General features: G+C 48.2%; 3 protein-coding genes across 7 annotated transcripts in view; 1 reads left to right on the top strand and 2 right to left on the bottom strand.

The window, feature by feature from the left end:
• cdc42 (cell division cycle 42) overlaps window positions 1–960 on the bottom strand; it is a 38227-nt gene extending 37267 nt beyond the window's left edge. The window contains exon 1 of the mRNA XM_033048487.1: window positions 898–960. The gene's annotated coding sequence lies outside the window, so the exon portion shown is untranslated. The remainder of the gene's footprint in view (window positions 1–897) is intronic.
• A 160-nt stretch (window positions 961–1120) lies between these two features.
• ap5b1 (adaptor related protein complex 5 subunit beta 1) lies at window positions 1121–10406 on the top strand. Of its 3 annotated transcripts, none has more exons than XM_033048477.1 (4): window positions 1121–1156; window positions 3384–3497; window positions 5952–6113; window positions 7201–10406. In XM_033048477.1, the coding sequence occupies exons 3-4, from the start codon at window positions 5964–5966 to the stop codon at window positions 9826–9828; spliced, it is 2778 nt and encodes a 925-aa protein (XP_032904368.1). In that variant the 5' UTR covers window positions 1121–1156; window positions 3384–3497; window positions 5952–5963; the 3' UTR covers window positions 9829–10406. The 3 variants fall into 3 exon arrangements, with proteins under 3 accessions (XP_032904368.1, XP_032904369.1, XP_032904371.1); XM_033048478.1 differs by lacking the exon at window positions 1121–1156 and adding an exon at window positions 1360–1511; XM_033048480.1 differs by lacking the exons at window positions 1121–1156; window positions 3384–3497 and having other exon boundaries at window positions 5653–6113.
• A 3294-nt stretch (window positions 10407–13700) lies between these two features.
• c31h1orf50 (chromosome 31 C1orf50 homolog) lies at window positions 13701–25337 on the bottom strand. 3 transcript variants are annotated; one of them, XM_033048484.1, is made up of 5 exons: window positions 25256–25337; window positions 21583–21698; window positions 19829–19915; window positions 15611–15742; window positions 13701–14548 (listed from the first exon to the last, which is right to left on the bottom strand). In XM_033048484.1, the coding sequence occupies exons 1-5, from the start codon at window positions 25299–25301 to the stop codon at window positions 14330–14332; spliced, it is 600 nt and encodes a 199-aa protein (XP_032904375.1). In that variant the 5' UTR covers window positions 25302–25337; the 3' UTR covers window positions 13701–14329. The 3 variants fall into 3 exon arrangements, with proteins under 3 accessions (XP_032904375.1, XP_032904373.1, XP_032904374.1); XM_033048482.1 differs by having other exon boundaries at window positions 25250–25337; XM_033048483.1 differs by having other exon boundaries at window positions 24924–25301.
• Between the last annotated feature and the right edge of the window lie 801 nt (window positions 25338–26138).

A 26138-nucleotide genomic window follows, 5' to 3' on the forward strand; every position in this document is an offset into this window, starting at 1 on the left:
TGAGAAGATTACGGAGAGTCGGATTGTCAAGGAAGACTCTCTCTAACTTCTACAGGTGCACAGTAGAGAGCATGCTGACCGGTTGCATCGTGGCTTGGTTCGGCAATTTGAGCGCCCTGGAGAGGAAAAGACTACAAAAAGTAGTAAACACTGCCCAGTCCATCATCGGCTCTGACCTTCCTTCCATCGAGGGGATTTATCGCAGTCGCTGCCTCAAAAAGGCTGGCAGTATCATCAAAGACCCACACCATCCTGGCCACACACTCATCTCCCTGCTACCTTCAGGTAGAAGGTACAGGAGCCTGAAGACTGCAACAACCAGGTTCAGGAATAGCTACTTCCCCTCAGCCATCAGGCTATTAAACCTGGCTCGGACAAAACTCTGATTATTAGCAACCACTTTCTGTTATTTGCACTACCAGTTTATTTATTCATGTGTGTATATATTTATATCATGGTATATGGACACATTTATCTGTTTTGTAGTAAATGCCTACTATTTTCTGTGTGCTTAAGCAAAGCAAGAATTTCATTGTCCTATACAGGGACACATGACAATAAACTCACTTGAACTTGAACCTGGAACCAATTGCTTATGTGGGTAGTGAAGTAGATCCCCTCACAACAGTGAAGTAAGTATCTTCACAGGCACATGAACTGTGAAGGCAAGAAGGGAATAGACCAGTAGGTATTTCACTGTGCCTACGTACATGTGATAATAAACTAGCATTGAACCATTGTTGGTTAATGGGATTGGTATAGTTGAATAACTGATAGTTCGAATGGACATGGCGGGCCGAAGAGCCTGTTTCTGCATTACGTACTAGAAAAACGTACTAGAATGTTATTACATTAAGGTACAAGTACTTTAAAGATATAGTGAGCATCAAGAAAAACCTGTGTGTTCTCTGCCATGTCCTCACCGCACCAAGCGGCTCACTCGGCGAGGGCGCTCTGCCCACACTAAACATGGCGCCGGGTCCGTTACCGCACCAAGGGGCGGCTCAGGCGACTCGAGCGGCGCTCTGCCCACACTAAAGATGGCGTCGCGCCACACACTGCGGACGAAACCTGCCCCGCAATGACGTCACGTGTTCGATCCCTTCGTGTCACGTGACCGCTGCGCATCACGTGGCTCTCGGAGCGGCGTTTCCAGGTGAGGGGAAGGCCCAGGCCGGGCCGGGGGGGGGGTGAAAGTAGTAGTAGCAGCCCCAAACCCCAAGCTCCAGCCCCATCCCCAGCAGCAGCCGCCCCAGCCCCATCCCCCTGGTCCAAGCTCCAGCTCCAGCTCCAGCCCCAAACCCCAGCCCCCAAGCCCAGCCCGGGGCAGCGAGCTCTAGCCCCAGCCCCATCCCCCAGCTCCAAGCCCCCAAAGCCCAGCCCCCAAGCCCAGCCCCGGGTCCTGGAACAACCTGCATCTCATTGAGGAAGGGTGCGGAGGCGTTGGCGCCGGTGTGATGCAGGTTCACCAGAGGGCTGTCTGGATTAGAGGGTTTCAACTCCAGGGAGAGGTTGGATAAACTTCGATTGTTTTCTCTGGAACGTCGGCTGTTGAAGAGAGGCTTGATAGAAGTGTATACAATTAAGAGAGACATAATTGTGTGAACAGAACCTTTTTCTCGGAGTGGTCCAACACTTGTGGGCAAAGCTATGATGTGAGAGGGCTAAAGTTTAATGGAGGTGAGGGAAAGCATTGCTCAGGTGGTGGTGGAGACAGATACAATAGTGGTGTGATAGGCACATGGAAGGGCAAGCAGTAGAGAGATATTGATCACACACAAACAGTTGAAATCGTGGATGCATTGGTGATAATTTTCCAAAATTCTATAGACTCAGGATCAGTTCCTGTGGATTGGAGGGTAGCTAATGTTATCCCACTTTTTAAGAAAGGCAGGTGAGAGAAAACAGGGAATTATAGACAAGTTAGCCTGACATCGGTGGTGGTGAAGATGCTGGTGTCAATTATAAAAGATGACATAGACGAACATTTGGATAGCAGTAACAGGATCAGTCCGAGTCAGCATGGATTTACGAAGGGGAAATCATGCTTGACTAATCTTCTGGAATTTTTTGAAGATGTAACAAGGAAAATGGACAAGCGAGAGCCAGTGGATGTAGTGTACCTGGACTTTCAGAAAGCATTTGATAAGGTCCCACATAGGAGATTAGTGGGCAAAATTAGGGCACATGGTATTAGGGGTAGAGTGCTGACATGAAGTGGTTGGCAGACAGGAAACAAAGAGTAGGGATTAACGGGCCCCTTTCATGGCAGGCAGTGACTAGTGGGGTACCGCAAGGCTCGGTGCTGGGACCGCAGCTATTTACAATATACATCAATGATTTGGATGAAGGGATTCAAAGTAACATTAGCAAATTTGCAGATGACACAAAGCTGGGTGGCAGTGTGAACTGTGAGGAGGATGCTATGAGAATGCAGGGTGACTTGGACAGGTTGGGGGAGTGGGCAGATGCATGGCAGATGAAATTTAATGCGGATAAATGTGAGGTTATCCACTTTGGTAGCAAAAACAGCAAGGCAGATTGCTATCTAAATGGCGTCAAGTTGGGACAAGGGGAAGTACAATGGGATCTGGGTGTCCTTGTACATCAGTCTATGAAAGTAAGCATGCAGGTACAGCAGGCAGTGAAGAAAGCGATGTACATAGCTAAATTACTTGCAGCTAAAGCATTACTGTACATGTAATATTGCACATGTAAGATAGACACAAATTGCTGGAGTAACACAGATGGTCAGGTAGCGTCCCTGGAGAAAAAGGGTGGGTTTAGAGATGAATGACAAGTCACAGTGAAATTCTTTGCTCACAAACACACAGTATACAAATAGTTGCCACATAAAGGGCACTGATAATGTATCCCGCGGCAGGTCCTCTTTTTTTTCCCCCCCCCCCCCCAGTGGTTCCCTCGCGTCTTCCTTTGTTCCTGGCGGCGAGTTCTCCGGCTCCCATGTGGCATGTTCTCGACTGCTGGCGCCCTCATCGACCGCTGACTTGACCTGCGAGGCTCTGTCACCCAATGGGTGACTCCCGTGCTTTTTGTCTATCTTCAATATAAACCAGTATCTGTAGTTCCTTTCTACATATAATATTGCAGATTACTCAGTGCAAGGCCAGAAGTAGCCCACTCCAACTTGCATGGTCTCCGATATCCCTCCATTGATAGCAAACTGTAGTCCTCCCTGTTGTTGCCACAGACTCTCCATAATGCTGGATTCTTGCACTAAACCAAAGTGCACAGAGGAATGAGCATTGAATTAAAAAAGTAACCAAGCTAAAATATTCCACATGCATGATGTAATAAAATAATGGAAGAGTTTTAAAAGATGTTTATATGTTCTGAGCTTTCCTTCCTTGCATCCCCTCCAGGACAGCAGTGTGAATGTCAAACAATGGTTCGGCCCCACAGGGTGATCATAGGACTGAGCCTGTTGGACAAGCTATCAAAAACCAACTGACTGCCAATTACTTCAATTAATAACAGTAACGATAATTTTTTCTCAATTCTGTCTGTCTTATCTGCAACACACATCTGAATTTTAGATATTTAGCCTACAGTTTAGGTATGGTCTTGTATGCGGTGTATATTACAAACCGTTTTGTTCTTGCATCTTTTATTTGCAGACATTTTAAACAAAACCTGAAAATACTTAGCGGCTCTGGAAAGACAAACTGAAAATGCTGGAAACAGCCAGCAGTCCGGGGAATATCAGGGGAAAGAGAAATAGGATTAACATTTCAGCTCAATGGCCTTCTGTCAGAACCATTCCAAAGCCATCCTTTTAGTTTCTAATATTTCAGGTGAAAGATCATTGTGACGAATGGGCTTCGACCTGAAACATTCATTCTGGTTCTCTCCACAGATTCCACCCGGCCTGCTGATTGTTTCCTGTATTTTCTAGTTTTATTTCAGATTTCTTGCCTTTATAGTTTTGTGATTTTTTTCAGAAGTTCCCTTTTGGCAACATTCATATGAAGCTCTAAGTCCTGCACAATTGGAACTGGACTGTGTGTATTTTTGGATCCAAACCAATGCCAATTCTTAGAGAAAATATAATCATCACTCTTAAACCACTTGTAAATGTATTTGATCACTCATAGTGCAGTCCAGTGCCCAATTATTATAGTTCCTCTGAAGAATTATAAATTATTTTCAACGACAAATTGCTTGTGTGCATACCAACAATCACATCCTGACCAAACTACATCCTTTCATTGTGCTGTTTTTTTAACCCCTTTCCCACCGCCTCAATTCATTGTCAGTTTGCCTCGTAATGTTTTAATTTTGCAGTGATGAGCTGCTTTACTGCTGTTTTCTCTTTGAAAAGTAAGTCCTAAATCAATACATAAGAGACTGCAGATACTGGAATCTTTGAGCAAAAGACAAACTGCTGGATGAACTCAGCGAGTTGGGCAGTATCTGTGAAGAAAAATGGGCAGACAATGTTGCAGTCATTAGTCAGATTTATTCATCACATACTCAATGAAGTGCAGTGAAATGAACTTGCCTGCAGCAGTACAATTTAAAAAAAAAACACACAATACACAATAAAACATTTAACACAAAACATCCACCACAGCATTCATCACTGTGGTGGAAGGCACAAAGTTCAGTCAGTCCTCCTCCATTTTTCCCCATGGTCTGGACCATAAACCTCCGCAGTCGCCGCTGCGGGCAGCCAGATGTACAGGCAAGGTAAGTCCCGAATCGGTGTTTCCCTACGGGAGACCCCGGCTTGAAGATGGTGTAGGCCGCAGGCCGGCGGTCGGAGCTCTTCTCCAGGAATTCCCGGCGAGGGATCCCGCTCCGGATGGTAAGTAAGTCCCTGCTGCGCCCGCGGTTAGAAGCACCGCGGTCCGCGGCTTCTAGATGATGTAGGCCTCCGGCCGGCGGTCGGAGCTCTTCTGCTCCAGGTTCCTAAACGAGGTATCCCAGGCTCCGGACGCCGCGCCAGCTAGAATCTCCGCGGACCGCGGCTTCAGGCTGCCGTGGGCCAGCGATCGGAGCACTCCCTTCTGGCGATCCCTGGCGCGGGCTCGCCCGCTCCGCTATGAAAAGTTCACGCTGCGCCCACTGCTGAAGCTCCAGGCCCGACTCTGGGAAAGGCCGCACCAATCCTTGGTGTTAGGCACGAGGGAGGCGACATGGAAAAAGTCGCCTCTCCGTGGAGGAGGCGACCGAAAGCGGTTCCTCCCCTTACCCCCCCTCACCACCCCCCACACAAGACACACCAAGCGACATTAAAACAAACATTTGGACATACTAAAAGTAGAATTGACTAACACGCTACTGGCAGGGCAGCCATCTCGCAGCGCCCTCACTGACTCCCATACCTCTTGAATAACGGAGTAGCCAGTGGGATAAAGCAGCCTATTCCTATTATTTCTTGTGTACTTAAAATTAGTTGTCCTTGGGCTATGCTGCTAACTCGTGACTGTGGAGTGAACATTATTCCATTACCCTCTGCTGAGAATGAGTGATAGACATTTCCCCAATCATAAAGTGCTGGAGAGACTCAGCAGGTCAGGCAGCGTCTTTGGAGAGAATGGACAGGTGACTTTGCTTGTCCATTCCCTCCAGAGGTACTGCCTGACCCGCTGAGTTCCACCAGCACTTTGTTTTTGTTTAGTTTAGAGACACAGCGCGGAAACAGGCTCAAGATTCTAGCATTTGCAATTGCTTGTGTCTCCATTTCCCCAATCATATCTTGTGGCAGCACCAGGCACTTTGGTAGATTGATAGCTTATGAGATGGCTTCACAAACTGTCTAGACCAACTACCCCTTCTTTCCCAGGTGGCAATGGATGTGAAATAACTCCATTGTTAACTAATGAAGATCCAATATTAGGGAGGCGAGGGTGGTGGTGGTGGGGGGTTCTGTACTTTGAGAAGGAGAATTATAAATGTGTTCATCTGTAATTTCCTCTCTGTCGCAGTAATTCAGTGCCATGGCAGTGTCGTCTAATCACGAATGGACCCAAAAGGTAGCAGCATTCCATGCCAATCCATCGCACTTTCTTGCAAGTACAACAGCTGAGAACTTTGTGCATGATTTGCTGAGAGTCCTTACTGATGAGAAGATGGGTGAAAATATCAAGGTGCCAGACAGCTCTTTCATAAAACTCTTGAATCAAATACATATCGATGACCAATATATAGTACTTATTAATGCCTTTCTTCTAGTCTTAAAATGCTATCATTATAGATTGACTGATATACCACCTAAGTGACTTAGTAACCCCTACTCGACAAGTTAGATTTAAATTTGGCAGGCTGAGACAGCATCTGATGTTCACACTTTCTCTACTTGTTCAAACTGCAGCTGGACAAAGTTTGGGGGAAGGGAAAATGAGCTCTGCTCCATCCCCTTTCTAATAACTAGTTAATTAAGCAGTGGTCAGGGATTAAATCCAGAGCCTCATTGGTTGTATAAATTATGCACAAAGTTAGTGTGAGATTATTATTGATAACTTTTTTCATAAAAGGAGACATTTCTTCATAAGTCAATCATCCCAGGTATAATAAAGTTTAGATATTTTCATTGAAGGTTAGCAGAACATCTGAATACATGGACCACAAACAGATACATTCAGCCCTTTGAACCTTTTACATTAATCCCTTAGCTCTCTAAAGTAGAAAGTTCCAGAGATTCACGATCTCCTGAGAGGAAAATTCATCCTCATCTCCCCTTGAATTCCTTTTTTTGAATATGTGCCTCTTAGTTCTAGATACACCCAGATGAGGAAAATCATCTCAGGATCCATCCTGCCAAGTCTCCTATAATTCCACAGTACTTTAGCGAGCTTTGACCTAACCTGCTCAACTTTAATGCAACAATCACTTATTTCCAGGAATTAAACCTAGTGAGCTTTCTGTGCACTGCTTCCAATGCATGAATATACATCCACCCATGCACCTGTCCAAATGGAGGCAGGTGGGTCAAGCGTAGATGGGCCCCGTGGGTCAGCATAGGCAAGTTGGGCTGAAGGGCCAGTTTCCATGCTGTGTGACCCTATATGGGACCAAATGTGCACAAAGTACTCCACGTGAGGCGTCATCAGTACCCTGTAAGGCGGCACTGAAACTTGCATTAGAGCTCAACATTTCATTAGACTTCCTAATGATTTGCTGTACCTGCATTCAAACGTATGCATTGAAACATAGCTGTGTGTGTTTGTATTTCAGGTGCAGATCCTCGTCATTCTTCAGGAGTTTCCAACTTTGTTGTTGGTCAGCTCGCAGTCAGCAGGAAGGGCAGTGGAGTCTGTCTTCAACCTCTATTTGCGGTTGCCATTGACGCCCAAGACACTGAAGTTGAAATGCCATCTGCTGCTCTCAGTGACCACCATAGTAATTGCCACTGATGATCTGCTGAGTGATGAGCAGACACTGAAGAACTTGATGAAGCAGCTGCTCGATGTGGCGTGCGATTCAAACGATCACAGAAACGGCGTGACTTTCCGGCCTCTCAGGACTGTGGTGTGCGACTGCCTCCGGGAATTTGAAACTTGCTATCCAGGTCTCCTGTCAGGGAAACTGGAGCTTCTATCTAGCCTCCAGAGAAGGGAGGTGACTCCTCTGCACCAGGCCTACACACTCCTGTACAGCCAGGTGTTGAAAAATGCAATTCACACAGTTGCACAGGTGCATAATGCTAGTGGGGGCACCATCCGGGAGATGTTGGAACGGAATGAGGACATCAGATGGAAGGGGAGGGAGAAGCAGCAGGAGCTGGCAGCTGTCACAGTAACAACTCATTTGTCATTGTTTCCTTCTGCTGATGAAACAAAGGAGCTGAAGTCTTGTGTATCATTACTGCTGGAGGAGTCCTTCCTCTTAACTCCAGCTTCTCAAGCTGTTTTGCTTCGGGAGTTGGCCCAGGTCGTTCTGATGGTGCACTCACTTTCTCCAGCGATGTTCAGGTCGCAGATATTGCGTCTGTTTGGGACGATGGACGTGTCCTTGCTCCACACCATGCTCTACATGAAGGCAACCTTCACCGACAGTCTATTCACTGTTGAGGATGAGAACCTCCTTTTGAAACGTCTAGTTGGCATGGCCCAGCACCCACTGCTCGGTGTTCCTCTCAAACTCTTCTACATGGACTGTCTGCTTCACTTCCCTGAAAACCGCCCCCTTAGCTCTAACCTGCAAGAGAATGTTCCCGTTCTGTTCACCTCGAGGATGGCAAATTGCCTATTCCCCACCCTGTTTAATGACAGCAGTACGATGCTGGGCCGTCTCAACCTACTGAGTCTTGTGTGCCTGGAGAATGGGGTGGATGAAAGAGGCATCGCTGAGATCTTTGATTACCTGATGTCTTTATACAAACTGGTAGACATCAGTGGAAGCAGGGACAGGATAGTAACCTTTTTCCAAGCGGTTTACATATTTGTGAGTCACTTCTATACCAATGAGGAGTATATGGCAGAGTTGACCAACCGTATGGTCCAATTGTATGACAAGCATTGCAGCTTAGCTCCACATATGATCAACCTTATAAGCAGCACCCAAAACCTGCTGGAAGATTGTAAATGGCCCGTTTCGCTAGCAGGGGCCCTGCAGAAGCTGATCGTGGCGCGGCCATTACAGCAATTGCCTCCTAATCTCATGTGGCATCTTAAAGTCCTGGCGAGAGTGGCCAAAGAAGGCAGCATCCCACAGAAGGCAACCGTTCAGTTCCTGCTGATTGTCATCCGGTCTTGCAACGTGTGTGGGATGGGTGAGTGGCAAATGGGTAATGCCGTCCTGTCCGTGTGCAGAAACATATTGCACTGCCAGAACTTGGAGCCCATCTTCAAGGATCTTGCTGATCTCTTGCAGCACCTTCACCTCTGGTTCCAAGACATCGACATTCAAGATCACGCTCACTTCTATTATGCGCTGCTCACGTGTCTCTCCACTGATAAGCTGGCAGGGATTGTGGCAGAGGGCTCGGGCAACTGCAGTTGCACCAAGATCCGTTCCCTTTCTCTCATGTCGGAGAGTGCCGGCTCCTCTGTCTCCGTTCTTCCAGTCAAATATCCAATACTCCAACTCATTCCAATTCCAGAAAATGCCTGTCCGACAGTCAGTCCTGCAGGAGAAGCCAGTGAACAGGACATCGGGGAAGATTACTTGGAAAAATACTTGGGTCAGTTTTGTGATCCTGGATTTGCTTCTACAATTACCTTGACATTTCATTTGGGTTTTGTGGAGAAAGTTGATCCACATTTTCACAAAATCTTTACCATACTTCTCCACTTTGACTTGCAGAGCTCTCACTATGAGCCGTTGAGTGATCTCCTCGTACCCTGTCTCCTCTTCAACAAAAAGCCCCATGCTTTCTCTCTGGTGTTCAAGCCACGGTCACCGTTCCCTTTCACCTTGCATGCGAGCGCCATTTTTACCACAGAGGACGGCGACACTTATTGCAGTCAGATCCAGCCTGTTGATGTTGAGTTCCCGAGGCTGTTCCTGCCCCTTCCTGTGCCTCTCAGCTGGCCTCCTGAAGTTAAGGTTAGCCTCTTCACCAAGCTGTGGACATCACTGATCCAAAACGGATCCAGCCAGTCCATTCTCAGTCGTTTCTGCTTCAAGACGGCCCAAGGGCCTCTTTGTGAACTGATACGCTTGCACTTTCAAAAGTATGTGGTCTCCCAACATTCACAGCCAGAGTCCTACAAGGTTTTTCTGTTCCTGCCCCCGTGCATCAATGTTTTGTTCCAACTCGAGCAAATAGATGATATTGTGAAGGTTGATATAGTCACTGATAACTGGAAACTTTTACCATTCATTAATTCTTACCTTGTGGATATGACGTCTAAAAACTAGCAGCCAGGCTTGCTGCAGAAAGGGTTACCTGACCTCCAGAATAGTGCAGCACGGGTGTGGATTTTTGTTCTCTGCAAGCTATCTTGCCTGTGAGATACTTTCAAACAAGATTCAACATATGTTCAATTCTATTTTGCTTATTACAAAGGAAAATGTTTAAAGTCTATCACTAAAGATAGCCTATCAAAAATGCTGGCAATATTATTATTCAGACCAGGAATATTTCTATTTCTAATCCTTGTGTGTTTGTCAATCCCAACACTAGTAAGGCTAGGCACACTGTACATTGACAGATGCCTCTCATGTTGCAGTGCCTAACTGTTCATGGTTTCACTTCACTGTCCCTGGAGGTTTGAGTTGTCGGGTGGTGACAGGAGTGGTCTTGGTAGTAATTCCCATGGAAATTAACTACAATGAAATGAAGAAATCACTTTCAGAAAAGGAGTGAAAGATAATTAGCTGAAGTTCATTGTGTGTTGGCAATTAATACTGATCTGTGTATGTGGCTTCTTGGCTCGCTTGATTCCATATTGCATTTAAAGGAACAAAAATAAATTATTTTTATACGTGGTTCAATATTTTCCTGATGTTGGCTTGTATTTGATATTTGCTTATGACAGACAGGCCATTTGGCCCATCGCTAGCTCGTGAAGTATCCCATCAGGCCCATTTCCCCACTTTGTTCTCAGTAACCTAGTCTCTCCCACATGATCCACAAACCCTGTTGGATTTCCTTTGACATTTTAACCCATTGCTTTATTGACTTCTGAATGGATGTAAAGGCAGATCAGCAGGTTCTGATACTGCTATGAAACATGCATAAAGCTGGAATTCACATTGTGGGGGAAAAGGTGGTGACAATTCAACATAAACTGGAATTGTGCCTCTCCTGAAGAAGCCTAACTGGTAACCTGCATTATTAGTGATAAGATCTGTAGCCGGTTTGACTGTGACTGAAATTCCAAGGATGTGAGCTTGGCAGACTGAGTCAGCATTTACTTGCAGTTTGGAAGGTGATGGTGCTGTCCTTGAGGGATGGTATGTCCACAATGCTGGTGTAAGGAGGTTCTAGGATCAGCCAGTCATGAAGGAACGGCAAGACATGTTCCAGTGTAGAGTGGTGTGTGAGCGGAGGACACAACCTAGTTGTGATGCTGCCTTTGTCCTTCTCCCTGGTCGACGTCCTTGGCTGGGAAAGTTCTGTCCGTGACACTTGATGAGTGACTGCAGGACAACCTGGAGATTGGACAACCAGCTGCCGCTGTGGGTTGGTGATGGAGAGAAGAACTGGTATTGGACCAGGTGCCCAACAGCGGTGATGGGGAGAGGGACCAGTTGTGGATGAGTGCCTAGCAGATGGTGTAGATGGAGGGACCAGTTTTGGACAGGTGGCCTGTAGATGGACGGACCAGTTGTGGACAGGTGACCAGCAGATGGTGTAGATGGCGGGACCAGCTGTGGATGAGTGCCTACCAGATGGTGTAGATGGAGGGACCAGTTGTGGATGAGTGCCTACCAGATGGTGTAGATGGAGGGACCAGTTGTGGACAGGTGGCCTGTAGATGGACGGACCAGTTGTGGACAGGTGACCAGCAGATGGTGTAGATGGCGGGACCAGTTGTGGACAGGTGGCCTGTAGATGGTGTAGATGGAGGGACCAGTTGTGGACAGGTGGCCTGTAGATGGATGGACCAGTTGTGGACAGGTGGCCTGTAGATGGTGTAGATGGAGAGAGATGCTGGTTGTAGACGTGTGCCTATCCAACGTTGGTTGTGGATGAGTGCCTATCAAATGGCTGCCCTGTCCTCTACAGTGTCAAGCTTTTTGAGTATTGAGGCATCTAGGCAAGTGGGGAGTAGTCCTTCACACCCCTGACTTGAGCTTTGCCGATGGTGGACAGACCATGGCATGTTAGATGAGGATTCCTAATCTCTGACTTGTAGCCACATTATATACACGGCTACTCCTTTTTGTGTTTCAGGCTAACAGTAACGCTGTAGGATATTGAATGGAGGGCATTGTTTACTGATTATCCATACTGCACACATTTGCCAGCAGCTTGTGTTGAGTAAAGTTTGCAGATGTAGTGTCGGGTTTAGCGCTTTAAGGAAAATAAATCTTACATTTATGTAACAACTTTTCAACTTGGGATGACTCAATGCACAGAAAGTACCTTTTTGTTACAACTAATATTCTCAGGCAACTTCTGGAGGTCAAAGATGACGTGTCTCCTCTCCAGTTCCATTGAGGCCATGGGATGTGCTGAGTGTCACGGGGGAGGGACGCAGGCAGGAGCTGCTTGTTGGAGTGGGTGGACTGCACAGAGCCCTGTGATTTACGTGTGCTTTCTTGGTCATAGCTTGATGAGGCTGGTCCACGACAAATTGCTGCTGATATTTATTCCCAGGAACCTTTGCCCATCTCTACTTTGGTGCTAGTATGTACATATTGTATTGCTTCCTGAAGTCAATCACAATATACCTTGTGTTTCTGACATTGCGGGGCAGATTGGTGTCTTGACACCTGGTTACAAGGTTTTCAATCACCTTCCTGTACTCCGGTGGTGTCATCTGCAAACCTATAAATTGTGTTGGATTGGTATTTGACTGCACAGTCATGAGTGTATAAGGAGTATAGTAAGGGGCTGAGAACGCAACCTTGCCAGGCACCAATATTGAATCTTTAAGGGGAGGATTGAATGGAGATGACCAATAATAGTACAAAGTACCTGTTGTGGCCATTTTCTCTTTTAATGGCTCCAACCTCTCAGTTGCAATAATGGGGCACATTACTAAACTTTACCCGTGTAGGAAAGAACTGCAGATGCCTGTTTAAATCGAAGGTAGATACAAAATGCTGGAGTAACTCAGTGGGACAGGCAGCATCTCTGGAGAGAAGGAATGCTCGACTTTTCGGGTTGAGACCTTTCTTCAGACTGACTTTACCTGTCGACGGTTATTAAAGACCTTGTGACAGACATCTGAAGGTAGTCTTTCCCTACCCCCACAATCAGTCTGAATAACAATCTCGACCCAAAGAGATGCTGCCTGACCCACTGAGTTACTTTAGCACTTGGTGTAAACCAGCATTTGCAGTTTTGTGTTTCAACATCTTCGCTATTGGCCTTGAGGCCTTGAACTTGCTGTGGTGCAGTCATAAACAGGATTCGCCAGCTATTGAAGAGATGCTGGACATCCAATAAGGAGAGGGTTGGTACGTAAGTGAGCTATCCAAGAATTAACACCTCCCAAATTATCATCATTTCTGAAAAGTTTCCATGCACATCAAGACCTGGGCAGATATCAGCATCTTCAGAATGGGCAGAATATGAAGCATGATCCACCAGGTTAGAAACACTGCAACAAGTGACAGTAACTACACACCCAAATAATGTTGCTAACAGGCAGAAAGCAAGTTGCTGAGGCGATAATGAGTGAATACATCGTTAGTGTTTCAATTATAGGATGTTGATATTGCTTGTAAACTGATACGGGGAGGGGGTCTGTGTGTGGGGGTCTGTGTGTGGGGGTCTGTGTGTGGGGGTCTGTGTGGGGGTTTGTACCGGGAGGGGTGGGGGCTGTACAGGTGGGAGGTGTAACTTGGTGTTTCAAGCATCCAATTACACCCAGTGTTGCTGAAGAATGACCTGTATGCAGATCTGCTCTCAGCCACAACCTTGGGAAAACCACCAGTAATGCAGTAAACACGCCCAGACCTTGCCTCTATGCTGGTAAATTGGAGGCAGATTCTGTGCCAATACCAACCAAGACCAGCCCAAACACTGCCACCCTTCAGACAACCTCCACACGTGAGCAGCTTCACAACTCTTCGGTCCTTGTTACCTCACTTTCAATAATGACAAAATTTCACTGCCAGTTTTTAATTCGAGGTTTATTCTTGTTACAGGATTTCTGTAAAGCAAAGTGCGTGTGAAATCTGCCCAGTGTGGCCATGGTACACATCGGGAATGGTGCTGGGTTCTGCGTTAAAAGAAAATGGGAGAGCACAGCTTTAAAATACGCCTGCCGTATAAGTGTCAAGTTCTTTGCAGAATTTAAGCTGGAGAGATGTTCCTTCCGTAGAAATATTACATTCCTATCAAGATTGAGATCAAATTAAGTTTTGTTCATCAAAGATGTTAAAAGATGTGAAGTGGACACTGGTGAGTAGAGTTACAAGTTTGTAACGATGGAACAGACTTGAATGGCCTGATACTGTCCAATGAGGGAATACATTTGAGTGCTGTAATATTTATTTTTGGCCTGAGGTTTGCTGTTAATGGTAACTGAATGATGCTGTCATGTGGCCATTTAAATTGGTGATTACAGTGAAATTAAAGGGATGACATTTCACCATGTCACACCCTGGCTATAGTTTAGTGTAAATGAAATATAGAACCAAGAAAGGCAAGGGTACATGAAAAACAAGATTTGAAAATGGCTCTGTGAACATATCAGCAGGCACAGTATTTCACCATTTATCATCAAGACCACTTGAATATTCAAGACTGTTCTTGGTGGGAGGTAGTAGGTAGTATCACTGGATCAGTCCCTATAGGTTCAGCTCCACGGTCTGGTTGTGTCTGGTGCTGGGTCAGAAGCTTGTCAATTAGACCCATTTCTGCATCTCGTCTGTTGATTTCTTTATAGGGTGTCCATGACATGTCATGTTGTAACTTGTAGGCACCGAGGAACTCGTGTGGGCAGCTCGGCCCCCACTCCTGTGGGAAATAACCATCAGTTACACTTTAAAAACAATGTACATCAAAGAACCTCCGTGCCTCGGAACATCCTAAGCTGCCTCCTGGACAATAAGATACATCTGGTATAATTACCATGGGGCCAATGAAATAGTTTTGGTATAATTATCATGGGGAACACACAGACAATTTGCGTGCAGCAATTTCCCAGAAACTGTAATGAGATATGAAATAATCAGATGTGGCAATGTTGGCCGAGATGTAAATGTTGTCCAGAACAAAAGGAAGTAGAACCTGCTGCTTCATGCTGTACCACGCAGTGTTTAACACCACGCAGAAAGCACAGGCAGGTCAGCGGTTTTATAACTAAAGGGCATGCCTGCAACATGCATCCACTCCCCATGCCCAGCTCTGAAGTGACGGGCAGAATTATTGCTGTTGGGTCTGAAATGGGATCTAATGCAGAGGCCAGAGTACTGGCCAGACCACGGCCAGAACTGGACTGGACAACGGCCAGAACTGGACCACGGCCAGAACTGGACTGGACAACGGACAGAACTAGATCACGGGCAGAACTGTACCACGCCAGAACTGGACTGGACAACGGACAGAACTAGATCACGGGCAGAACTGGACCACGCCAGAACTGGACTGGACAACGGACAGAACTAGATCACGGGCAGAACTGGACCACGGCCAGAACTAAACCTGAGGCAGAATCATCATGGTTTATGAGCCTCTGTTCACCCTCCCCCCCCCCCCACCCCCCACCCCACCAAACACCCCACAGTGGAATGTGTAGGAAAGAACTGCAGGTGCTGGTTAACATTGAAGGTAGACACAAAATGCTGAAGTAACTCAGCGGGACTGGCAGCATCTCTGGACAGAAGGAATGGGTGATGTTTCAGGTGGAGACCCTTCAGACAGAAAGTTTCAGGTTAGGGTTGAGATTATCCAGAGATGCTGCCTGTCCCGCTGAGTTACTCTTGCAATTTGTGTCTACCTTCACACCACAGCAGAGCTGTAATTAATCATAGCTGCCTCTCATTCTCTAGTGATATTTAAAAATCCACACTTTCTGACCTTTGGAGAAAGGATGGAGAAATATCGCTGACCAGAATCACGTCTGTACATGAAGTAGATGGTGCCAGGTTTCTTCACAACATTACAGGCAACATGGTGTAGATCAACATCTCTCTTGGCCTCTTCCAGAACCTGAATAAAAACATGCAGGGCTCACGAGGAGAGGGTACAGGGTGTATGACAAGAGGGTACAGTGTGTACCTGGAGAGGATACAGAACTGGATTATAAAGCACAAGTATGAACAATGTGGGCCAAGAGCCTGTTTTGTGCCTTGACTGTAAGAAAATAATGAGGTTGGGATTTTAAAGGACAATTTATTTTCTACTTTAATGTTAATTGAATAGAATTTTTATAAATTTGACAAAATTGAGTAAAAATGCTTGCAAGTTAGGACTTAGCTGTGAGGGGGATGCTAGGAGGCTGCAAGGTGACTTGGATAGGCTGGGTGAGTGGGCAAATGCATGGCAGATGCAGTATAATGTGGATAAATGTGAGGTTATCCACTTTGGTGGCAAAAATAGGAAAGTAGACTTTTATCTGAATGGTGGCCGATTAGGAAAAGGGGTGATGCAACGAGGCCTGGGTGTCATGATACACCTGTCATTGAAAGTAGGAATGCAGGTGCAGCAGGCAGTGAAGAAAGCAAATGGTATGTCAGCATTCATAGCAAAAGGATTTGAGTATAAGAGCAGGGAGGTTCTACTGCAGTTGTACAGGGTCTTGGTGAGACCACACCTGGAGTATTGCGTACAGTTTTGGTCTCCTAATCTGAGGAAAGACATTCTTGCCATAGAGGGAGTACAGAGAAGGTTCACCAGACTGATTCCTGGGATGGCAGGACTTTCATATGAAGAAAGACTGGATAGACTCGGCTTGTACACGCTGGAATTCAGAAGATTGAGGGGGGATCTTATAGAAACTTACAAAATTCTTAAGGGGTTGGACAGGCTAGATGCAGGAAGATTATTCCCGATGTTGGGGAAGTCCAGAACTAGGGGTCACAGTTTAAGGATAAGAGGGAAGTCTTTTAGGACCGAGATGAGAAAATCATTTTTTACACAGAGAGTGGTGAATCTGTGGAATTCTCTGCCACAGAAGGTAGTTGAGGCCAGTTCATTGGCTATATTTAAGAGGGAGTTAGATGTGGCCCTTGTGGCTAAAGGGATCAGTGGGTATGGAGAGAAGGCAGGTACTGGATACTGAGTTGGATGATCAGCCATGATCATATCGAATGGCGGTGCAGGCTCGAAGGGCCAAATGGCCTCTACTCCTGCACCTATTTTCTATGTTTCTATGACTTTAGAGTTTTAGTTTTTATCTGTATCCCCTTCAGCCTTGATGAATTCAGCAGTTTAACAAGTTGTTGTGGCACGCTGCTCGTACGCATGGACTTGTGATTTAGTAGAGATACAAAATCTCTCCTAATCCACTGAGGCAGGGCTTGAGCAAGTTGTGTGGAGGATGCCTTAAACACCGTAGTTTTATATTCATTTACATTTTCGTTTAGTTTTAGAGATACAGTATGGAAATAGGCTGTTCGGACCAATGAGTCCAAAGGCAATTTTACCCACAAATCCGCACATCTTTGGGACGTGGAAGGAAGCTAAAGCTAATGAGAGGATGTGCAAACTCCACACAGACAGTACCCGTGGTCAGGATTGAACTCTGGTCTCTGGCTCTGTGAGGCAGCAGCTGTACCTTTGGTTCATAGTTTGAAGACTGCCAGTTATTGGCTATCCATTGTCATTAGTCACTTCCTTCCTCTGGTGCAGTCCTTGTGTGATGGTCCTACCAAAAATCTTTAGTGTGTCACTGTTGTACATTGTGTCGCTGGTGAACACTGCAGCAAAGGTACTAGAGGGAGTAGACATTTAACATCACGGGAGGTTTGGGCCATTTGGCATTTCCACTTCAGATTTAGGAATTAATTTGGAGCCACTCTGACATTCTGACTGGTTCGAATCTAGTGCAGAATAATCTTAGTACGCATTTCCTGTCATGTGGTCAGGGCATGAGGTAAGTCACCATACATGTTTGTACTGGGTCTTTTAGATGTCCTCTGGAGACAATTGGACAACTGTCATTTAGACATTTTTTTGTAACCAGGGAGGAGATCAAATGCTCAATTAAAGAGGAAAACATGAAGTGCTGGAGTGCAGGCAGATGCTGCCTGACCTGTTGAGTTACTCCAGCACTTTGTGTTTTGCTCAAGATTCCAATATCTGCAGTTCCTTGTGACACAATCTCCACATGGATATAATAGAGGTGAAGAGAATGAATTTCAGAGGCCAGGAACTTGGTGTTGTCTTCACTGGTGGAGAAGCAGCAGAAACAGTAACAATGCCTCTGACAATGAGGTGAGAAATCTGGTCTGACGGGTTGTGAAATGATGAGGGGGAGATACGGCCTAATAGCAAACATCTTTTTCCTAAGGTGAGGATATCTAAGCTAAATATCCTTTTTCCTAAGGTGAGGATATCTAAGACGAGGGACACAGGTTGGAGGTTTAGAAGGGATCTGATGGAGATTTCTTTCAAGCAGAGGGTAGTTGAATCAGGACCCTGCTGCCTGAGGAGGTGACGGGACCAGCCACACTCACAGCTGATGTGAACCATTCAGACAAGTACTTGAGAAGTACTTGAATCACCAAGGCGTGGAATGCCATGGTGGGGGGGGATTAAAGTCGATCGGTACAAGTGATAGCATGGAACTGGTGGGCCGAAGAGCCTATTTTGGTGTTGTACGACTCCAAATATTATATACATACGATATACAGAGAGGTTATGTCGGGTCACAAAGCAATCCATCCTCCACTAGTTTTTCCATGTAACCTATTCTTTCCACATTCCCATGAACTTCCACCCTTAGATTCTACCATCCATCGACACATTAGGGGCAATTGATGATGGTGGAGGAAACTGGAATACCCAGAGAAGCCTACATGGTCACAGCAATAACGTGCAAACTCCACAGAAATTGAAGCAGAGGCCAAGATTGGAGTTGTGAGGCAGGAGTTCCACCTGCCACACGTGCCACTGGCCCACCTGTACCGTCACTGGCCCACCTGTACCGTCACTGGGTCACCTGTATCGTCACTGGCCCACCTGTACCGTCACTGGCCCACCTGTACCGTCACTGGCCCACCTGTACCGTCACTGGCCCACCTGTACAGTCACTGGCCCACCTGTACCGTCACTGGGTCACCTGTATCGTCACTGGCCCACCTGTACCGTCACTGGCCCACCTGTACCGTCACTGGCCCACCTGTACCGTCACTGGCCCACCTGTACAGTCACTGGCCCACCTGTACCGTCACTGGGTCACCTGTATCGTCACTGGCCCACCTGTCCCGTCACTGGCTCACCTGTACCGTCACTGGCCCACCTGTACCGTCACTGGCCCACCTGTACAGTCACTGGCCCACCTGTACCGTCACTGGGTCACCTGTATCGTCACTGGCCCACCTGTACCGTCACTGGCCCACCTGTACCGTCACTGGCCCACCTGTACCGTCACTGGCCCACCTGTACCGTCACTGGCCCACCTGTACAGTCACTGGCCCACCTGTACCGTCACTGGGTCACCTGTACCGTCACTGGCCCACCTGTACCGTCACTGGCCCACCTGTACCGTCACTGGGTCACCTGTACCGTCACTGGCCCACCTGTACCGTCACTGGCCCACCTGTACCGTCACTGGCCCACCTGTACAGTCACTGGCCCACCTGTACGGTGACTCCTAGCCCCGCGCATGCAGAGCTTACATTGAAAGCAGGCAGATTCAGTCTTTGAAATTCAAAATCATATTTAGCCCCAAAGATCTAAATTCCACCCCTCAAAGAAAGCCAGATAAATTAGTAGGGTTAAAAATGATTAGTATGGATGTCAGGGGTTATGGGGAGAAGGCAGGAGAATGGGGTTGTGGGAATGATAGATCGACCATGATTGAATGGCGGAGTAGACTTGATGGGCCGAATGGCCCAATTCTGCTCCTATCACTTTTGAATACACAACACCACGAGACAAACTAACCTATAAACATATTGAAGGTAGCAATTTGTTACACAGAATGACCCTTATGTGCACAGCTCAATCTTGTTCGCTGGGCTTTGAGTTAGAAAGCTAGTGCAGGCATTGGTAACGTATTGGGAACGATTGGGTCTGGAGTGATGGGGACACAGAGGGGGAAGTATTGAATCACTTTAAGGCTGCTTTTACCTGTCGAGCTTTGTCTTGGAGGTACTGGATTTGTTCGGCTATCACAGTCAGTTTATTAGTGACGTTGGCTCGAACAAATTCATCTCCCTGGAATAAAAGTAGTTTCAAATTTAATGGGGTGAAAGTCACTACAGTCAGCCTGACTTGAAGAAGTCAGGATTAATGCTGCCCGTCCGTGTAGCCAACAAATATCGACCACAATGATTCCATGTTGCTATTGCTCCACATTCCCACCAGCTCACCCAGATTCTACCCCCTCACCCACACACCAGGGGGTAATTAGGGATAACTAGCCTTCCATACCATATCATAGATTATAGAAACAGGCCATTTGGGCCACAATGTCTGTGCCAAACATAATGCCGAGATAAACTAATCTCTGCCTTAACGTGATCCATACCCCAGCATTTCCTGTATGTCCACGTGCCCATCTAAAAACCTCTGAACCACCACTATTGTATCAGCCTCCTCTGGCCCTGGCACCCACTGCCCTGGCACCCACCACACTGGCACCCACCACTGGCACCCACCGCACGGGCACCCACCACACTGGCACCCACCACACTGGCACCCACCACACTGGCACCCACCACACTGGCACCCACCACTGGCACCCACCACACTGGCACCCACCGCACTGGCACCCACCACTGGCACCCACCACTGGCACCCACCGCCCCGGCACCCATTACGCTGGCACCCACCACTGGCACCCACCACCACTGGCACCCACCACCCTGGCACCCACCGCCCCGGCACCCACCGCCCCGGCACCCACCGCCCTGGCACCCACCACCCTGGCACCTACCATGCTGGCACCTACCATGCTGGCACCCACTGCCCTGGCACCCACCACCCTGGCACCCACCACCCTGGCACCCACCACCCTGGCACCCACCACCCTGGCACCCACCACCCTGGCACCCACCACCCTGGCACCCACCATGCTGGCACCTACCACCCTGGCACCCACCACCCTGGCACCCACCGCCCTGGCACCCACCACCCTGGCACCTACCATGCTGGCACCCACCGCCCTGGCACCCACCACCCTGGCACCCACCACCCTGGCACCTACCATGCTGGCACCCACCACTGGCACCCACCGCCCTGGCACCCACCACCCTGGCACCCACCACCCTGGCACCTACCATGCTGGCACCCACCACTGGCACCCACCGCCCTGGCACCCACCACCCTGGCACCCACCACCCTGGCACCTACCATGCTGGCACCCACCGCCCTGGCACCTACCATGCTGGCACCCACCACTATTATATCAGCTTCCTCCACCCTGGCATACCAGTTCAGTATCTGCCCAGCCAGACAGATACATTCGACCAGATCCAATGGCCAGGATGGTGTGTGTATTTTCATGGCCATTCAGTTGGTCAGTGTGTTGTTCTCGGGCATGTGTTGCTAACTAGGACTTCTCTTCCTGAAGATGTGCTTGGATTCACACTTAAAACTAGCCTGAACAAGCCAGCTGTCTGCTTCTCTGCACCACACAACAACTGAACTCTGTGCTTCACTTCAGCGTGAACTCGCCTCCTTATGTCCCACCACCAGCTGTCTGCACCTCCTCACAAGACCAGCCTTGTGCATCGTTCCACATCCCCCACCACCAGCTGTCTGCACCTCCTCACTGATGCCAACCCATACTCACTCCACCACACAGTATCTGTGTAAGCTGAGCCCCAGCAGTAGACTGGCCTGGATGGGAGAGGAGTTGTGTCTATCAGAGTCAATCCTACCTTTTGGATTTGTTGTGCCAGAGCTACAAGGTCGAGTGGGTCTCCGAGCCGAATGGTCTGGTGGGTACTGACCAGTTGTAGGCCTGAGGGCTTGGAACTGCTTTCCACCAGGGCCACTGTAAACCAAATGAGGAGACAGGATGAGTCTTCGCCAACTCCACTGGACAAGACATGTGGAACACCAACAACAGCAGATGGATGTTATGCTCGGCCTTGGTCAAACTTGGCCGCACTCTAAGCACTGTCCCTACCGAGACGGTACATGTGCAGCCTTCACCATAGCTCTACTGGTCATACAGTCTGCTGGAAATAGTTCTGAATAACAGCAGTCTTGTTTTGTACCAGACAGAGAGAATAACTAGACTGGACTCGTTATCTCTAGTTTGGAAGAATGAGAAACATCAGATTGAAGAGCGTGTGTTCTCGGCCCCAATGGGGTGGCTGGCGTTGGGATGATGGGTCAGCTGCCTGTCCAGCATGTCCAGAACCCGAGGCCACAGTCTCAAACTGAGGGCTGGCATTTGACCCCAGGTGAGTAGTCATGAATCGCTGGGGTTTTCCACCCATAGGGTGTGGAGCAAGGAACATGAGGTCAGTGCAAGCAAATGGTGCCCCGCTTGGTGACACAACATTACATGGGCAACACAACGGCCTGAATGGCTTGCTCCTATTTTATTTATTATGTTTTCCGGCTTTGTTTAAAATTGAAACGTTAACCCTGTCCTGTGTCAAACCGGGAGTGTTTGTATTGTGTCCTGTCTAAATATTAGTCTTTCCTGCTGTCCAAACAAGGAAAGGTTAGTGTGATAGCGGGGCAGGCTGAGGTGGCAGATAGTTTGGTGTCGTACTGGCCACCAGTCCACAGGACATTTGTCAGAGTGAATCAATATACACATTCCTGGAATTCTCTTTATACATTTCACATAACACAGTGCAGAAGGAGCACTCCAGTTTCTTCCCAGCTGTTATCAGGCATCTGAACCATCCCACCACAACCAGAGAGCAGGCTTGAGCCACCATCCACCTCATTGGAGACTCTCGGACTATCTTTAATCGGACTTTACTGGACTTTACCTTGCACTAAACGATATTCCCTTTATCCTGTATCTGTACACCATGGACTGCTCGATTGTAATTGTGTATAGTCTTTCAGCTGACTGGTTAGCCCGCAACCAAAAAACCTTTTTACTGTGCATGTGAAAATAAACTAACCCAAACCAAATAGCCTTTAGGGGAACGTAGAAAGTTCAAATAGGTTTTTTTAAACACAGAGGGTGGTAGTGCCTGGAAATAGTGGTGGTGGAGGCAGGTACGATCATAGATACGATAGTAGGTTTAAGTAAGTAAGTTTATTGGCCAAGTATTCACATACAAGGAATTTGCCTTGGTGCTCCGCCCACAAGTAACAAGATGACATACAGTGACAGTTACGAAATGACTCAGAAAACACTAAACATTAATAATAATAAAACATTAATGATAAAACACCATTGATCAAGCATGTGAACCAACAAAATACCAGATCAAAGGGAGGCTACAGATTTTTGGCTGTTGAGTAGAGCAACTACTTGTGGATAAAAACTGTTTTTATGTCTGGCTGTGGCAGCTTCGACAGTCCGGAGTCGCCTTCCAGAGAGAAGTGATTCAAAGAGTTTGTGGCCAGGGTGAGAGGGGTCAGAGATGATCTTGCCCGCTCACTTCCTGGCCCTTGCAGTGTACAGTTCATCAATGAGGGAAGGTTGCAGCCAATAACCTTCTCTGCTGATCGGACGATTCGCTGCAGCCTCCAAGTGTCGTGCTTGGTGGCTGAGCCAAACCAGACCATGATGGAGAAGGTGAGAATAGACTCTACGATGGTCGTGTAGAATTGGACCATCATTGCCTGTGGCAGATTGTGCTTCCTCAGCTGCCGTAGGAAGTACATCCTCTGTTGGGCCTTTTTGACTGTGAAGTAAACGGTAGCCCCCCCACTTAAGGTCCTTGGAGATGATGGAACTTAAAAGACTCCACAGATGTGCCTGTGGTGTTGTTGATGGTGAGTGGGGGTAGGGGAGGGGGAGCTCTCCTAAAGTCTACAATCAATTCCACTGTCTTAAGAGCATTGAGCTCCAGGTTGTTGCGATGGCACCAGGACGCCAGCTGTGTCACTTCCTGTCTGTAGGCAGATTCCTCCCCATCCTGGATCAGTCCAATCAGGGTTGTGTTGTCCGCAAACTTGAGAAGCTTGACAGAGGTGTCTGTGGAGGTGCAGTCGTTGGGGTAGAGAGAGTAGAGGAGAGGAGAGAGTACGCAGCCTTGCGGTGATCCTATGCTGAGCGTTTGCGGGTCCGAGATGTGCTTTCCCAGCCTCACATGCTGCTTCCTGTCTGTCAGGAAGTTGGTGATCCACTGACAGAGGGGTTCAGGCACAGTCAACTCGGAAAGTTTGGAGTGTAGTAGCTCTGGCATAATGATGTTGAATGCAGAGCTAAAATCAACAAACAGGATCCTCGCATAGGTCCCTTGGTGGTCTAGGTGCTGGAGGATGGAGTACAGGCCTAGGTTGACTGCATCATCCACAGATCTATTGGCCCCATATGCAAACTGCAGAGGGTCCAGCAGGGGGTTTGTGATATTTTTCAGCTTGGCCAGCACAAGCCTTTCGAGTGTCTTCATGACTACAGAGGTCAATGCGACAGGCCTGTAGTCATTAAGATAAGTAATCCTTGCCTTTTTGGGTACAGGGACAATAGTGGTGACTTTGAAGCAGGCACGGACTGGTTAAAAATGTCTGTATAGACCGGTGCCAGCTGTTTGGCACAGAGCTTAAGAGTAGAGGGGGAAACATTAGTGGTGTTTAAGAGGCTTTTAGACAGGCACTTGGATAAGCAGGGAATGGAGGGATAGGGGGTACACACAAAAATGCTGGAGAAACTCAGCCGCTGCATCAATGGAGCGAAGGAGATAGGTAACGTTTCGGGCCGAACCCCTTCTTCAGACTGATAGGGGGTGGTGGGGAGAAGAAAGGTTGTGGATAACCCTGAAGAAGGGTTTCGGCCCGAAACGTTACCTATCTCCTTCGCTCCATAAATGCTGCTGCACCCGCTGAGTTTCTCCAGCACTTTTGTGTACCTTCGATTTTCCAGCATCTGCAGTTCCTTCTTGAACAATGGAGGGATAGGGATCATGTACAGGCAGAGGGGATTAGTTTAACGGTATCATGTACAGCACGGGCATTGTGGGCCGAAGGGCCTGCCCGTGTTCTATCTTTGATCTGCCTTACAGCGGGCACAGGCCGCTCGCTACCAGTGACAACAAACAAGCAACATGTTTGTTCAACCCGGCTGGTGGCGTCTCCTTACCCGCGGCGGGCGGCGCATCCTCTTCACCATCGCCCCCCCGGCTCATGTTGCGGCCACGACCCGGCCACTCGGCCCCTCTCTCCCCCCTCTTTCTCTCTCTACTCACCACCCCCACCCCCCGCTGCCCGCTCCCTGATCCTGATCCCTCTCCCCGTCCCCGCGTCTGTCCGACACAAGCGGTCACGTCCCGCGCTCAACTCTGCAACACAACGACCCGGAACCTCAACCCGCCCAATGCGCTCCCCCCTCCCCTCTCCCCCCTCCTGCCCACACACACACACAGCACACACACACACACACACACAGTCACACACACACACACTTACACACACACACACACACACACACCCGCCCTGTAATGTCCCGCACACTGTCCATGGGGCCCGACCTCCCGTGTCCGATGTCACACAACAGTCCCCGCCATGTGAAGCGTCACACACCGGGTGGCAGCCCCCCCCCCCCCCCCCCCTGTAATGCCACACACTGCTTAGCGGGCCTGTCCCACAACGCGGCCGGGTGCCCTGCACTCTGTCCCACACACACGTTCCACACACATGTCCCACACGCGTGTCCCAGTGTAACCTGTACATTGCAGCCCATGTTCCGGGGAACCGGGCAGCAAAGGATACAACCCTCTTAGAACGTCTTAAACAAAACACGGCCATAAGTAATTGTTCCAGTGAAGATGGGAGGTGATGCTGATCTGTGGACAGTAGGATGCCGGAGAGATAGAGACGCAGATTGCCACCGTGATGTTGCTGGGGGCCACACGGGGGGGCTTGGGGCATGTGGGGCTGGGGGCCACACGGGGGCTGGGGGTTCTCTGGATGCTTTCAAGAGAGAGCTAGATAGGGCTCTTAAAGGTAGCTGAGTCAGGGGATATGGGGAGAAAGCAGGAACGGGGTACTGATTGTGGATGATCAGCCATGATCACATTGAATGGCGGTGCAGGCTCGAACGGCCGAATGGCCTACTCCTGCACCTATTGTCTATTGTCATTCACACAGCACTCAGGTGAGGTATCTGTTCATCATGGACTGTCCCAAGGATTTGGAACCCAGTAATAATCAGACGGGGTAGGTTGGGGAAGTTGAGTTACTCCAGCACTGTGAAACGTCACCTAAGTTCAAGTGTTCAAGCGAGTTTATTGTCATGTGTCCCTGTATAGGACAATGACATTCTTGCTTTGCTTCAGCACACAGAAAATAGTAGGCA

This window comes from Amblyraja radiata, chromosome 31 (genome assembly GCF_010909765.2).
Source record: "Amblyraja radiata isolate CabotCenter1 chromosome 31, sAmbRad1.1.pri, whole genome shotgun sequence".
Lineage (NCBI taxonomy): Eukaryota > Metazoa > Chordata > Chondrichthyes > Rajiformes > Rajidae > Amblyraja > Amblyraja radiata.

Excerpts from the sequence above, each read along its gene's own strand:
- c31h1orf50 (XM_033048482.1), bottom strand. The coding sequence starts at position 25,301 with ATGGACAGTGTGCGGGACATTACAGGGCGGGTGTGTGTGTGTGTGTGT. Across the intron at positions 15,743-19,828 it reads TCCAAGACAAAGCTCGACAG|GTTCTGGAAGAGGCCAAGAG; the intron begins GTAAAAGCAGCC and ends GTTTTTATTCAG. Across the intron at positions 14,549-15,610 it reads TCTCCATCCTTTCTCCAAAG|GAGTGGGGGCCGAGCTGCCC; the intron begins GTCAGAAAGTGT and ends TATTTCCCACAG.
- ap5b1 (XM_033048477.1), top strand. The coding sequence starts at position 5,964 with ATGGCAGTGTCGTCTAATCACGAATGGACCCAAAAGGTAGCAGCATTC. Across the intron at positions 6,114-7,200 it reads AGATGGGTGAAAATATCAAG|GTGCAGATCCTCGTCATTCT; the intron begins GTGCCAGACAGC and ends TTTGTATTTCAG.